General features: G+C 36.9%; 6 protein-coding genes across 6 annotated transcripts; 3 read left to right on the plus strand and 3 right to left on the minus strand. All coding sequences in view use genetic code 12, as the record gives it.

The window, feature by feature from the left end:
* Positions 1-303: 303 nt before the first annotated feature.
* Positions 304-906, minus strand: RSA3 (ribosome assembly protein 3; the record flags this gene model as incomplete). The annotated part of the gene is made up of 1 exon (XM_001526925.1): positions 304-906. The coding sequence occupies one exon, from the start codon at positions 904-906 to the stop codon at positions 304-306; it is 603 nt and encodes a 200-aa protein (XP_001526975.2).
* A 2,858-nt stretch (positions 907-3,764) lies between these two features.
* On the minus strand, positions 3,765-4,608 carry PVL30_001779 (uncharacterized protein; the record flags this gene model as incomplete). Its single annotated transcript, XM_061119256.1, has 2 exons — positions 3,765-3,984; positions 4,577-4,608. The coding sequence occupies 2 exons, from the start codon at positions 4,606-4,608 to the stop codon at positions 3,765-3,767; spliced, it is 252 nt and encodes an 83-aa protein (XP_060975239.1).
* Positions 4,609-7,569: 2,961 nt separating this feature from the next.
* On the minus strand, positions 7,570-8,892 carry LYS21 (homocitrate synthase lys21; the record flags this gene model as incomplete). Its single annotated transcript, XM_001526926.2, has 1 exon — positions 7,570-8,892. The coding sequence occupies one exon, from the start codon at positions 8,890-8,892 to the stop codon at positions 7,570-7,572; it is 1,323 nt and encodes a 440-aa protein (XP_001526976.2).
* Positions 8,893-9,595: 703 nt separating this feature from the next.
* On the plus strand, positions 9,596-10,648 carry LPG20_1 (aldo-keto reductase super protein; the record flags this gene model as incomplete). Its single annotated transcript, XM_001526927.2, has 1 exon — positions 9,596-10,648. The coding sequence occupies one exon, from the start codon at positions 9,596-9,598 to the stop codon at positions 10,646-10,648; it is 1,053 nt and encodes a 350-aa protein (XP_001526977.2).
* Positions 10,649-11,594: 946 nt separating this feature from the next.
* LPG20_2 (aldo-keto reductase super protein) lies at positions 11,595-12,647 on the plus strand (the record flags this gene model as incomplete). Its single annotated transcript, XM_001526928.2, has 1 exon — positions 11,595-12,647. One exon carries the CDS (start codon positions 11,595-11,597, stop codon positions 12,645-12,647), a length of 1,053 nt encoding a protein of 350 aa, XP_001526978.2.
* Positions 12,648-13,098: 451 nt separating this feature from the next.
* Positions 13,099-15,772, plus strand: PVL30_001783 (uncharacterized protein; the record flags this gene model as incomplete). Its single annotated transcript, XM_001526929.2, has 2 exons — positions 13,099-14,547; positions 14,801-15,772. The coding sequence occupies 2 exons, from the start codon at positions 13,099-13,101 to the stop codon at positions 15,770-15,772; spliced, it is 2,421 nt and encodes an 806-aa protein (XP_001526979.2).
* Positions 15,773-16,012: the final 240 nt, after the last annotated feature.

Consider the following 16,012-nt stretch of genomic DNA (forward strand, 5'->3'; position numbering starts at 1 on the left):
TATTCCCATAAACCGGTTTCGTACCTATCTTTCTAGTTTGTCCAACCATTTTTACCATTTTTACCATTTTTTCCATATTTACCATTTTATTTTCCTTATTTTTCATTTTCATTTATTTTTTTATTATTTTTTGCACATGTCGATTTTCTATTCTGTTCAGAAAGAATGGAAATATACAAATTTTCACAATCAGTAGTGAAGGAAAAGGGTTGGAAATAATATACAGCAAACTGTTTCCATCATGTTACATTGATACCATGTGTGTGTGTGTGGGGGGGGGGGGGGAAACATTGTTGTTTTGCACTAATTTGTCAGTTTCGACTCTTCTTCAACCAATGCTTGCACGGTGTCAAAGTCAAACATATTGACACCAGATTGCAAGACTTTTGCCAATGTAGCTAGTGATTTACCATTGAAATCTGGTTTTTGTCGTAATTCATCCAAATCGTTACCAAACTCTTTAGTCATAAGCTTCAAAAACTTTGAATTCAATTCTTGTTTTGTAGAGTCAATGGATCTAGAGGTTTCTGCCACATTGGGTAATGTTTTGAGTGCTGATGCGGTATTTGTGTTAGTTACTCGTGATACGCTAGTTGTTGTGAATGGGATGGCGTCCAATTGTTTTTTTTGTTCTATGGATAAGTTGTCAGGAACTTTTGAGTTTTCTTTCTTGTCTTCCTCTACATCAGAGTTTATATCAATGTCCATATCATGATCTAATGATTGTGATGCGACTGCTTCTGTATTATCTTTGTCTTGTATCTTTTCTTCGTCTGAATCATTATCCGATGAGCTTGATGACGAAGACTCGGAAGATGATGAAAAGTCCTCGGTTCTTCTCTTCTTCCGCCTCCTTCCTACTAGTTTCCTGTTAACTGTTTTGGCTGGCTTGTCTTGAATTGGCATGGTGATGGAAGACGGATGGATGAGTAGAAGAGGATATTTGCAAAAGAAACAAAAAAAGGAAAGAAAAACAAGTGTGGTAATTGTGTACTTTGTACATTCGTATGCTTCTCACAATCTGCTTATAATGAGATGCGCATTAATTTTTTTTGGCCCTCTGTCACATAGCAACGTTACTCTTCGTAAGTGTGCGACTGCTGTGCACTAGAATTCGCTACCTTGCGAGCTAGTACCAGCGAATAGATTTATTGCAGAAGGAGTGCATTCCGATAAAGTGTTACTATGTCAGAATACACTATGATTATAGTAAAGCTCTTAAGTGTAAGGTGTAAGTTATCTCATACAAGTCGTAAGTGAAGACATTCGGGGGAGTCGTCACTCTTCCCGAATATTCACGGAATTGCGTTATAGTTGTTATGACCGTAAAATGTGTATTTTATCGATGTTTCTATATATTTGACTCAAGTCTAAGATGCGACTTTAGTCAGGTATTTATATTCTACTATTTACACTCAAGATGAGTGGAGTACCAGAAACTCCTAATTTTGAGTCTGGCACGCATTTCCACTTTGTGGAAATATGGGCACAATGCGCCTATCTTAGGTCGCAATGTGACAATTCTCCCCCCTCTACGAGGACTAGAAATTGGTTTTAAAATATATGTGGGAGTTTTCTCCTGACGTTCAGTCCCCCCCTTGAGCAAATTGGTCATAAATATTTGGTGTCTGCTCTTAAGCAGGGGCGTTAGGAAGGAACTTACACATTACGTTTCCGAAGGTGAAATGGTTTAATCATCTCTCGGGTGTATCTGCGCAGTATCCTGATGCCACTTAAACTCTGTAAGTAATAAGTACGGCTCAGGATTTTCCGGATTTTGTATGGACCTGCCCAACGTTGGCCAAGCTTGTTTGGGTGAGTGAAGTCGCCATCAGTGACCAATACAAGGTCACCGGATTGAAGTTTGGTCAGTGTGTCGTAGCGATTGTCGAACACTTCTTTGTGATGTTCTCGAGTACGGCGTTGGGTGTCAAGGGCAGATGTGATTTGGTGTTGTCGGTGGTAGAGTTGTTGGAAACGGAAGAGGAATAGTTCGCCTTCGGAATAGGTTCTGATGTCTGGGCTGTGGCGGATTAAATTTGCGAGTGGACTATGGCCTTCGAAACCATAGACTAAATACTGTGGTGTAAAACCTGTTCGCTTCCTGGCGGTGGTTCTATCAACCCATAAAGCGGTAACTAATGCTTGTTCTAGGTTAACTTTCTCCGGGAGCAGTCGCATGAAGCGGATGATGCTCTTGTGTGATGCTTCAATCATACCGTTTCCTTGTGGGTGATATGGTACCGTGTATTTAGCTTCAATTCCATGGGTGAGAAGTAGTTGCTTTAAATCTTTGTTAGCAAATTCTGGGCCATTATCCGTCTTTAGTGTCTGGAAGGTTCCAAACCTTGCTATGAAAGCCTCGTAAATAAATTCGGCGACAGCTTCTGCAGTGAGCCTAGGCAAAACCTTTGCTTCGGCCTATGCCAGGAACTCATCTCTCGCGACAACGATTACCGAGCCACCAATCTTTACACAGTCGCATACAATCGTGTGGAATAAACCTGCGGGTAAATTGAAATACAAGGGGTCACGTTGGTTTGTCGCTGGCCCTTGTTTTTGGCAATGAATGCATGTCGTAATGTAATCTTTTAGTCTGCGATACAAATTTGGTATGAAAGCGTAACAATTCAACAAGTTAAAACATGCCTCTATACTTAAATGTCCGCGCTTGTCGTGGGCAACAAAGAAAACACTGCGTACTGCGTCTGAGCCAATAAGTACTCTTCGAGAGTAGGACCCTTCCTTACCACGTTTGAATAGTATGCCATTTTGTAAGTAGAACTCCAAAGCTCGGTAGGTGAACCGTTTATGGACTTTAGGGTTGGCATATATTGCAGGGACGGATAAGGTTTTGAGGTAGGATACGATATGGTCCAAATGGAATCCCTTGTAACTTGAGTTCGGTTCGTTGGTGATATTAGTAGCATTGACAGAGACCGTGAACGTCGGGTCAAGACTTTGTCGGAACAAGTTACGCACCTCTTCAACAGCAAAGTTCTCAGCTTGCGAGGAAGCCAGATAGCACCTACTAAGTGCATCTGCTATGACATTTTTCTTGCCATCAATGTGAACAATGTTGTAATTGAATGACCTTATAAAGTTTAACCATTTATAAGCTCGATTCACAAAGTGTGAATTGTCAAGGGGTTTATTTAGAACCTTGACAATCGATTGATTATCACAATATATGTGGATAACTCCTGTATACCCGACAAGTACTGGGTGAACTGAGTTCAATGTGAGGTAAACACTAAAGAGTTCCTTCTCAAATATTGTGTAGTTCTTTTCCAGCTGAAATTTCTGTGTTATCCATTGAGTCAAGTTTGAATTTGGGTTTCAATTGTATTTTGGTTAACAGAAATCTATTTGTAATTAAATATGTGACCAGTGATCTATTTTATTTTTTTCTATGATAGTAGATCGAATTAATGGCCACGTCGCTATCGTTAAAATTGTTTTTCTTTTACGGCGTTGTGTTTATGGATCCTCGTGAGGTTGGCACTTTATCGTTTTTGTGTCCTCATCAGAAGTAGAAACTAATTTCACCTCGGGTCATTTTCCGCCGGGTTATAATAACAAATTTCTTATTGGATGGCGACTAATTGCTGGTACAGTTATTCTGTTTTCCAGCGGTTACACGTACTGGTCGTGGCACTTTGAAAATTTTGGGTCATTGCTTTAGTTTGTACAATATATCATAGGCTTCCGGCGGAGTCTAAGCCATATTTGGTTTGTGATCTCATCGCGGCCATGAAAAATTTTCACTGTTGGGCATCAGCTTTGTGTCCGGTAAAACTTCCGACAATTTGCCGCATACCAATAGAAGTGTGTCTTCGGCGCCACGTACCGTACCGTGTAGTTTGGTAGAGTAAGTCCCACCTGTAAATAACAGGCTTATCGTCTGTTTGAGTACCATGATTCGGGTATATGTAATCCCAGGAGTGGTATCCCTTTGTAATAGCGTGGTCGGAGCATCTCTGGCTTGCCACAGACAGTACATATCTGCCTTAGTACCATGATTCGGGTATATGTAATCCCAGGAGTGGTATCCCTTTGTAATAGCGTGGTCGGAGCATCTCTGGCTTGCCACAGACAGTACATATCTGCCTTAGTACCATGATTCGGGTATATGTAATCCCAGGAGTGGTATCCCTTTGTAATAGCGTGGTCGGAGCTTCTTTGGCTTGCCACAGACAGTACATATCTGCCTTAGTACCATGATTCGGGTATATGTAATCCCAGGAGTGGTATCCCTTTGTAATAACGTGGTCGGAGCATCTCTGGCTTGCCACAGACAGTACATATCTGCCTTAGTACCAAATTCTTTCTTTGGTTTATTTATTTCTGGTTTATGTGTACGTTCATGACCGTAACATATCCAGTTCGATAACTTCACCCAACATGACTCCAAATCATTTTGGGTTCTCACTTATCTATACACCACTCTCAATCTGCTACAGTGCAGGAATGGTCAATTTCCTGCTAGGGACCACCAACTTGTCACATAGCAACGTTACTCTTCGTAAGTGTGCGACTGCTGTGCACTAGAATTCGCTACCTTGCGAGCTAGTACCAGCGAATAGATTTATTGCAGAAGGAGTGCATTCCGATAAAGTGTTACTATGTCAGAATACACTATGATTATAGTAAAGCTCTTAAGTGTAAGGTGTAAGTTATCTCATACAAGTCGTAAGTGAAGACATTCGGGGGAGTCGTCACTCTTCCCGAATATTCACGGAATTGCGTTATAGTTGTTATGACCGTAAAATGTGTATTTTATCGATGTTTCTATATATTTGACTCAAGTCTAAGATGCGACTTTAGTCAGGTATTTATATTCTACTATTTACACTCAAGATGAGTGGAGTACCAGAAACTCCTAATTTTGAGTCTGGCACGCATTTCCACTTTGTGGAAATATGGGCACAATGCGCCTATCTTAGGTCGCAATGTGACACCCTCTCTCTCTCTCTCTCTCTCTCTCTCTCTCTCTCTCTCTCTCTCTCTCTCTCTTTTCCTCTTTCTCTTATTACAAAAATATACATATGTAAATCACGTGAGTAAACTTATCTTTAAATTTGACAATGTAGAAAAAAAAAATGAATTAATATTAACATTAAAGGTAAAAAGATATCAACTTATACGCAACAGTTTTGGCAACATACCTAAGAATTATCGTAAAATGAGAGGTGGAAGGATGAGAGATGAGAGGTGGAGGGGTGAAGGAGTAGAGGGGAAGCGGCATGGAAAAAACCGATACATGAATTACAAAAGTATAATAGTTTTAATTGCCTAGAAGGAATGTTTGAAGTAGAAATTAGATTATGACGAAACCTTTTACTCCAAAATTCTAAAATTGGAACTATTCTCTTTTTGTTTTTTCTTATTTTGTTTGAAAGAAAGAAAACCCTCCTTTCATCAATTTGTGTGAGTTATAGTTGACACAATACGCATATTAAATTGCTCTCTTTCTTTCTTTCTTTCTTTCTCTCTCTCTCTTTGGAAAAGAGGGAATACTTTACAAGCACAAACAAGTACGTTAGAAAACACAAAGATTAATCTAATGGGGCAAAGAATAGAGGAAAAGTGGAAAAGTGGAAAAGAAGCAAAATGTATATCAATGAATTTGAGGAAGTAAGAAAGGAAAGGAAAGGAAAACAAGTGAACCAACAAAAAAAAAAGGGTTATAAAGAAAAAAGAAAAAAGGAAAAAAAGAGTTGTATGTGCTTGTGTGTTTCTATGTGCAAGTCGCATGTATATTTTATATTTATAGGCCCGTGAGAACCGGGCAAAGGACTAAAGATGCTGAATTTTTTTTTTTTTTGGATCATAGTTTTCTCTTGTGGCAAATATAAACTTTACCAAGAACAGTCCCCCCCCACTCCCCCTAAAAACCTAAACGCTTATTTCCATCCACCTTGTAGCCTTAGTTGTTGTAGAAAGTTTAGTTTTCTTCTATTTTGTATTCTATGTTTCATCTTCATGGAATGTTAATATAAACTTTTCTAAGATGCTCAAGGCGGACTAGCGAGTTCCCAAGTGTATGGTGCGCATGGGGGTTGGATTTGTACATGTGTATTTGTGTACATGGCATTTTGAATAAGATGAAGAAAGAAAGAAAAAAAAAATAAAAAAAAATATAAAAGAGGAAATAAATAAATGCATTTCAAAAATTCCACAAAAACAAAAAAGAAGGAAAAAGAAATAAATAAAAAAAAAAACAGAAAAGAAAAAGAAAAGAAAAAGAAAAGAAAAGCACAATTCAAACCACAATCACACATAAAGTCATAGTCACATTTATAGTCACATCATTTGTTAATATTTGTATTTTTTATTTTTTTTTCATACTAAAAAGTCTTGATAATTTTTCATTTACCACTTGTATCTTCCATTTCTTTCTTATTACTTGATGTAAATAGACTGGTTTACGGTGTTAGGAAGTTCAACAAGTGCTCCTCCTCCCCCAACTTAAAGCAAAAAGTCTTTCCACTATTCAACCTTTCTACCAATGAACTAAACCATCTGTGAACATATACTTATATATATATATATATATATATACAGACACAGACAGACAAACATACACACAGACATACACATATATATACCTATATGTAAATACTTCCCCATAGTCAAGCTAAATAGATCCTACATTTCTCCCATTCAGTTTTCCACAACTTGTGCCTTTACAAGTCAGCTACAGACAACAGAATCTTATTCATTATAACCACCACCCATTACCACCACAACCACATTCACCACAACCACATTCACCACAACCACATTCACCACAACCACATTCACCACAACCATCACCACGTTCACCGTCTTGTAAACATACCCAGGCTTATAGCTTTTACCCATGACACACGCAGATCATCACAATGTACACTCCGCTTGAATATATACTCACCATCATATCATTGCTCAATTTATGCACAGCAGGCGTAATCTATATGATTGACCGCAAACAAGGTGAAGCTACTATCAACTCTGGCAAATACTTCAAGAGTTTCAAGATTTGCATGACAATGTCCATCATGTTTGGTATTGCCTCCATGTGCATGATGATTACAAACTTAAAGCGGTGAAGGAGAGCAACCAAATGTAACAGGTACGAATGAATGATTGAACCCCTTTCCATTCTCCTACACAACTCACCACCAGAATATGGCGATGTTTTTCATATATCTATACATACAAATCAACAAAAACTGTATCTGCATATTTTGCATGAATCAAATTGCATGCTAATGGACTAGTGAGATTGCTTAGTTTTTGTTTTTTTTGTTTTTTTTGTTGCCAAATATGAGGAAAATAAAGAAGTTGTTCATTCATAACGTTCATACATTGAGTCAACTATTCATGTATTTATTTATTTATGTATTCATTTCTTTGTTTATTGTTTTCTTTTAATGTATCAAACCATCTGGTTAATAAATTGCTGTTTTCCTTACTAGTTTCTTTACTTAATTATTTATTTATTTACTTTTTTATTTACTTTTATTTTACTTATTTTTTTTCAATTTCTTTACTTATCTACATCGACTTATATGTGTATACCGCCTAATCTAGTTTGGCTCTTTTCTCCTCTGATTCATCCAAACCTTCTAGAACGTGTGGCACTTTTGGCAAGCCAGAACTTGTTGGCTTAACCAATGGTGTGGTCAAATCCGAATGAAATTCCTTAATGATGGAATCAACATCATCAATGTTTAATTGTCTCACATCACCCAATTTCTTGATTTTCTCGGTAACCTCCTTACACTGAGCATCAGTCAAGTGCAAATTCAATTGATCAACTCTCGACTTGATGGCATTCCATCCAGTTAATCTATTGGCGAAATGAATATACCTTGTGAGACCAAAGTCACTAGGGCTCAAAATCTCATATGTCGAGGGGTTGGCCAAAATAGCCTTGGCGTGAATACCCGCCTTGTGGGTGAATGCACAGAAACCTGTAATGGGGTTGTTAAATGGAATATTAACCTGGACGGCCTCAGCAATCAAGTTTTCCAAATCCCTAATCTTGTGCACTTTGTATTTGGAAAGAACATAGTCACGATCAGCAGCAATCATTCTAGCCATAAGACCTCCCAAAGGTGTAATACCATTCCTTTCACCAATTCCCAACACACTAACATCAATCAACCTTGCACCACCCTCCAATGCAGTGTATGCGTTGGCAATGGCACACCCAGTGTCATTGTGGAAATGACATTCAATATCACAATTGACAACCGATTTCAAAGTACGCACCAATTCGTAAACTTGTCTTGGATTAGCACAACCAACGGTATCGGCAATACCAACTCTGTTGACTCCGATTTTGTCCACAGTACGGTAGATGTTCAAAAGATCCACCAAATCAGATCTGAAACTGTCTTCAGATGAAAAACGAATTTCAATACCTTTTGACTTGACAAATTCAATAACCTCAATAGCGCTTTGTGCGATATAGTTCATATCTTTACCGTGACTATATTGTCTCAAGAATTGTGATGTACCAATGACAACATCAACACCATCAACACCGGTCTCCACGGCGACTCTAGCATCATCCATATGACATCTAATGTGGGTCAAGATCTTGGCTTTCAAGCCCAATTTACAGATGGCCTCACAATCTTTTCTACTTTGTTCAGAAGCAACAGGCGAAGTTAATTCAATATAGTCAACACCAAAATCATCCAAAGCTTTAGCAATCTTGATTTTAGTCTCAGTATCAAAGAAAGCGTTGGCAAATTGCTCACCTTCTCGTAACGTACTTTCAATCAACTGGAAATTACTAACATTGGACAAAAAGTCTGCTGGGTTGGGGCCATACGGATTCTGTTGCACGTTGTGGCTAAAGTTTTCGCTCACTGCTTTAAAACCGTTTGCTGACATTTGGTATGAGCTTGGACTTGGTGTGTTCTTTCAGTTTGTTTTGTTCTGTTCTATTCTGTTTTGCTATGTTTTGTTTTAATTTGTTTTGATTTGATTTGTTTTGTTTGGGCCTGATGTGAGGTTGATGAGATGATTCTAATTGAGATTAGATAACAGTGAATTACATGTGACTTACTGTTCAATGTATTTCTCTTCCTATTTCTCTCTCCCCCCCCATTGAGGAAAGCGAAAAAACAAAAAATTATAAAAAAAATATACAAAAAAAAAGAAGAAACGAAAAATAAAGCAGAGCAAAAAAGGAAAGTTTGGATGGTAGCACCTGCTACTACAGTTCTTGTTATAGCTGGGTGGCTTAGTTCTTCGTTGTGGTGTTCTCCGTTCAAATATCCAAGTATGGGTAATCTCCGAATGAAAATGCCCATGATAAACCATTCATCGTTTCACGATCCGTGTATTGTTTAGAGTACATTTTTTCATATAAAAAAATTAAAAAAAATAATGATCGTCCACTTTTACTTTTCAACTCTGACCAAGTCCTGGGTTTTGAAAACTATAAATAGGAGGTGAACCTACATGAATCGAATTGATTTGTCATCTGTATCCTCCAAATTTTTCTTTGCCTTTTCCAACAGCATCTAAATCAATATTTATTTATTTATTTCTTATTCAAATATTACAAACGTATAAAGAATAAATATCTGAAATGTCTTTTCAATTGGAGTACAACAACTTAGGAGAATCTGGTTTGAAAATTGCTCCACTCATTGTTGGTTGCATGACCTTTGGATCCAAAAAATGGAATGATTGGGTTCTTGAAGATGAAGAAGAGATCTTTGGAATTCTCAAGAAATGTTACGATGCAGGATTAAACACCTTTGATACCGCAGTTGTTTATTCCAATGGATTGTCAGAAATAATTTTGGGTAAGTTTCTCAAAAAATACGATATTCCAAGAGAAAATGTTGTGATTTTATCAAAGTGTTTCTTCTACACTAATACCAATGATGTGGGCTCCAATTCCCTCAAGACAGCAACACTAAATGAAGCCCAAGTTGTAAATTCTAGAGGTTTATCACGTAAACACATTTTAGATGCGGCAAAAGCATCGGTTGAGAGATTGGGTACTTATATGGATGTCTACCAAATCCATAGATATGATCCCACGACTCCAAATCACGAGATTATGCGCGCATTAAACGATGTGGTTGAAGCCGGATACACGAGATACATTGGAGCATCCTCCATGAGGGCCGTAGAGTTTGCGCAATTGCAGTTTGTTGCTGAGAAGCATGGATGGCACAAATTCATTAGCATGCAAAATTACTACAACTTGTTGTACAGAGAAGAGGAGCGGGAGATGATTCCATTTTGTAAGAATAATGATATCAGCAAAGTAGGCATTATCCCATGGAGTCCAATTGCTAGAGGAGTCCTTGCGCGACCAGTGGGAAAATTCTCGGACCTCAATAGTAGCAGAGTAAAGTCAGATCAAACCTTTGCTCGTGTGGGCTTGGATAAGCTATCAGATGTTGATATTGAGATTATCAAAAGAGTCGAAAAAATAGCTAGTGACCACCAGGAGTCAATGGCTGGAATTGCAACAGCTTGGTCATTGGCAAAAGGTTGTAATCCAATTGTTGGAGTCAACTCTCAAAAACGTGTTGATGATTTGCTTAGAGCCACACAAATTAAGCTAAGCGAAAAAGAGATTGAGTATTTAGAGGAATCCTACGTTCCTAAAGCATATGTTGCCTAAATATTGCTTTTGGTTACTATTCATTTGTAGATGTCTAGGAATGGAATTATAAATTACTATTATTATTTGTACTTTTTACAATCTTTATCAATTTAACAGACGTTATCTGTCTATAATTGGAAACACAGAATGTCTACATTCCACGTAATTGTATAAGCATATAATTTAATTAATTAATATAATTACTTAACTTCGGAAATATTATGACGCGCAAACTTTTTTTTAGCATTAATTCGTATAAAACTCAAATCTAATTTTTGCATCTGCGAGTCAAAAAAAATTTTATGATACAATTTTGCTCAAATAAAAGTACTAGCCATTGAATGATTCCTTCTTTTATGGTTTAAAGTTCACTGACTAAAACTCTTTTAATTTCCCATTTATTTGGAATAAATTAGCACTATGTATGAAAGACAAAAAAAAAAAAAAATCGGACTAAAAATTGTAATGCAATTTATTGATAAGAAAATGGAGATCTAATTATAGCACATAAGCAAATTCGGCCGTTGACCCAAATAGGAAATCTCACTGTATTGACTTTTCTTTTGTTGAAGATAAAACACTTTTTTGCCGAAATTGATTTTGATCGATGCCGAAACTAGATGGCTCGTCAACCTATGTATCTTGAAAAAAAAAACGAAATTTGCCGAATATTTTGATGTTTGAATGTAATAGCAACTTTATGCATCATTTTTTTAAACAATTTATCCGAACCGAACTTTCCAAATTAGATACCATAAAGTATTGTCGGGAAAAGTGCTAAAGGATTAGAATTATTTAACAAAATTGATCACCTTATACGACTGAAGGATGCCAAAAGTATAAAGAGGACTGCCAATGGATCTATTTCAAATATATATTTGTTGTTTATTTTATTCTCAACCCCTGCTTCTTTCCTCCCCCCACCCCCAATAAAAAATATTTCTTATTAGACTACACACTAGTTATGTCGGTTCAACTTGAGTATAGTAATCTTGGAGAGTCAGGATTAAAGGTAGCACCAATTATTATCGGATGCATGACCTTTGGATCCAAGAAGTGGTATGATTGGGTTATTGAAGACGAAGAAGAGATCTTTGGAATTCTCAAGAAATGTTACGATGCAGGATTAAACACCTTTGATACCGCAGATGTTTATTCCAATGGGTTGTCAGAAATAATTTTGGGTAAGTTTCTCAAAAAATACGATATTCCAAGAGAAAATGTTGTGATTTTATCAAAGTGCTTTTTTCCCGTTAGTAAGGACGATATTGGTTCAAAATCTTTCACAAATCCTTCATCAAAAGGTCCAGAGTATGCCAACTCAATTGGTTTATCACGTAAACACATTTTAGACGCGGCAAAAGCATCGGTTGAGAGATTGGGTACTTATATGGATGTCTACCAAATCCATAGATATGATCCCACGACTCCAAACCACGAGATTATGCGCGCATTAAACGATGTGGTTGAAGCCGGATACACGAGATACATTGGAGCATCCTCCATGAGGGCCGTAGAGTTTGCACAATTGCAGTTTGTTGCTGAGAAGCATGGATGGCACAAGTTCATTAGCATGCAAAACTACTACAACTTGTTGTACAGAGAAGAGGAGCGGGAGATGATTCCATTTTGTAAGAATAATGATATCAGCAAAGTAGGCATTATCCCATGGAGTCCAATTGCTAGAGGAGTCCTTGCACGACCAGTGGGAAAACCTTCGGAATCACATGGCAACCGCCTGAACAATGATAACTATATTAGTGGTTTAGGTTTGAACAAGTTATCCGATGCTGATGTAGAAATCGTCAACAGGGTCGAGAAACTTGCTAATAAGCACCACAAGTCAATGGCAGGAATTGCAACGGCTTGGTCATTGGCGAAAGGATGTAATCCAATTGTTGGAGTCAACTCTCAAAAACGTGTTGAAGACTTGGTAACTGCTACTCAGATCAAACTCACTGAGGAAGAAATCGCTTATTTAGATGAGCCATACGTTGTTAAAGCCGTACAGTCATAATCTAATGTTGCGAGTAAAATTATAAAAGACTTTGTCCATAGAACAGTTAAAATTGTAGTGTTAGAATAATACAAATTCATTTCAACATCCTCGTATGCTTATGTTTTCATATCTCTATATCACTTATTTCATCTTTCTAACTTTTCAATGCTTTCTTTTTCAATCTTTTTTTTTTTTAAAAAAAATAACGATAACCCTGCATTGGCTGAACAGTGAAACCTTTTTGTAATTATAATTTGTCGCGCGTCTTTTCTATATTTTCTTATCCGTGATAAATTTAATGCTTTTTTATTTTTTTATATAGTTTTCTTTGGCGTCTACCAATTTGTCTTTTGTACGTGTAATTTACTCGGTCGGCTTTTGTCTCTGTGTTTTTTAATTTCTTTTGTGTGGATGCTTTTACCACATTTGATTTCCCAGCCGTTTGATGCCAGACCATAAACAACAGCAGATGAAGGATTCGCTAAAGCGCCATAACAGGCCCAAAATGAAGAAGAAGCATGATTCTGTTGAAAATAATTCAAATGATTCCAATTCAAATATAGAACATAGACCATTCTCCAAAGATGACATTGGGTTTGAAAATGACTTAACTTACTTATTGACACACGAAGAAGTTCAAACGCCAGAGCCAGAAGTATATCTACCTACTGATAAATTCAAAGAAATCAAGATTGAAGTGGAAAAAAATTCATCCATCACTGAAAAGGGGAGAGAAACTATAGGTAACAACGGTAAGAAAAAGAATGGAAAACATGGGAGACGTAATATCGGAGAAACAAATTTTACGGTTTCGGATGTTATACTGGATATGATTGATCTAAATTTCTCTAGCGATAACGAGGAGGAAGTCTATGTTGTTGAAGTGGCTTCTGATAAGTCTACAAAGAAAAAGAACAAGGACAAACAAAAGGAAAAGAAAACCAAGAATGCCAAGAATGTCGTGGAGAATGTTGGAGACGATAGCAAAGTTATTAATGTAGGAAGGAAAGATAACTTACAGTTAGCCAAAAACACAAACACAAATACAACGTTAACCTCAAAGAACGGGAATGAGAAGGAGGAGAAGGAGGAGAATGAGCAGGAGCAGGAGGAGAAGGAGCAGGAGAAAGAGTTGGCGGTAGAGAAAGAGAAGAAGAAAAAAAGGAGAAAAAGAGGAAATAAGAAGTCACTTGACCAAGGTAATATAGGGTCTAATCAAAAAACCATTACGCACAACGAAGAAGAAACCATATTTAAAGAACTAGACAAAAAATCGTCAGAGAAGCTTCTTGAAAAGGCGGCTTTAATAAACCACTCTACTCCACTTTCGATAACCAAAGAGAACGAGGAAGAGGAAAAGAAAGAAAAAGAAGAGGAAAAACTTGTAGATACCCAAGAAGAAGCTGCAAATGAAAGCCAACAAGAAGCTAGACATATTTTAATAAAAAACGATGAAAATTTACAAGATGAAACCAGAAAACTAAAGAAAAAATCCAAGCGAAATAGAAATCGAACAAAGGCCAATTTATTAAATGCGGAATCTAAACACCCTGAGAAGATTGATGAACGCAAAAGCTTGGAAACTTGTGACAATAAGAGCATTTCTTGCAATAAAAACTTTCCAAAACACAAAGATGGCTTTGTCAACAAAGATGTATTTACGGAAGATGATATGCATCCTAGACGCGAGTGTGAAAACTTTTCGAATGAAGCAAAAGGTGCAAGTAACAAGAGGAGGGAGAAGCTACTGGATTTGGTTACTAAAAGAACAGCTCCGGAGACTAATTCTTGCACTAGTGAAGATGACAACTACGCTAAATTGCCAAAACACGACACAGTAGCGGACCCAATTGCCGGCTCGAATAAGATCCTTTCCACTCAGTCAAAACTTAAAAGCAAGAAAGCAAGGAAATTAAAGGTATGTGAAAAAAATCATTCTAGCTAAAAGTAAGAAAGCTATTTCATTTTGCATTTTTTTTTTTTGTTTCGTTTTTTACATACATGTATATGTATAGATATACAGGATGCTTTCAACTACGGTGATGGCTTCCCTGTTTCGTGTTTTTAAATATTTGCTATTATTCTTTTTTTTTTCTCCTATATGCATTGTGGCCTGCAAAGCCTTTTTATTTTATTTTGTCACTCCTCGATACTAACATACAATGTTTTAGGATTCATGTGAAGAGGTTACCGGTAGCAAGGAAGAGCATGAAATGGAATTTCCAATGCAACTCTTCCCAAAGCTGCAAGACAAGAATGAAATTGTGAAAGAAATAGAGGTAGAGAAAGACACGAGTATAATTGAACTGGATAAGTCTTCTAATGTTAACCGTGACACGTTACTCGAATCTAAAGCTTCGAGCGCTTTAAAACCAATATTCAAACAACCAGTTCAAAATGACCTTTATGCACAAGATTCAAAACCTTTGAGATTCGGTGTGAGACTTAACTCTATAAGTTCAAATACTTTAGGAAAAAGCGTAGCAGATAAGTTACCAGAGATCCATCCTATCAGAACAATATTTGGCGTGTCACATCGCCAGATCTTGGACTGTGATATATCAGATGTCAAGATCAAGACAATCATGAATGCCTCTTCAGTTTCAAAATATTCAGTAATTGGAAGAACATTCGCTGCAAAATATTCTGAGACTCTTTTTGGCGATGAAGAACTCAAAAGGATGTTTTTAGAGTTGTGTATAAGCGTCGCCTTGTATGAATCTCTGGGTTTCAAGCAAACATTACTGAAGAATATTTCGTTGTCTGAGGTGCTTGAAAAATATGACGAGTTGAAATTAGACAATACGAGGACGACAATCACGGTATCTGGTAAAGTGTCACATTCAAATAATTTCGATTACTCCATCTTTGCTTATTTGGGCCACATATTAATATGGGCTATATCCTTACAACGTGAATCCCAAATGCCAGTACTTTGTGGGGATCTTCCGATCGATGTATCACCAGGTAAAGTTAAATCTAAAATTGGAGGACTTCACTTATGGGATAGGCTCTATAGAGACTGTAAAGAGATGAATTCGAAAAGATGGAAACACATTCAAAAATTCAGAAACAGTTTTCCTTACGAAGAAGATCAATTTGTTGTAATTTTGCGATTCATGAAAATTTCAAACATGCCATAAATGTTGAATTAGCCTAAGTTGTAAAAGAATCTAATGAAATAGTCTCAATTATAAAAGATATATAACACGATAATGATTGAGTAGAAAACAAAACAAAACAAAGAAAACAAAAGAAACAAAACAAAACAAAAGTAACAAAATAAAACAAAGCAAAACAAAGAAAACAAAGAAAACAAAAATGCATTAAAGACTTAGTTTTTGGATCTCTTCATTTGAATTGTGATCGAATTTTTCCTTACT

This window comes from Lodderomyces elongisporus, chromosome 2 (assembly GCF_030384665.1).
Source record: "Lodderomyces elongisporus chromosome 2, complete sequence".
NCBI classification, from domain to species: Eukaryota; Fungi; Ascomycota; class Pichiomycetes; order Serinales; family Debaryomycetaceae; genus Lodderomyces; species Lodderomyces elongisporus.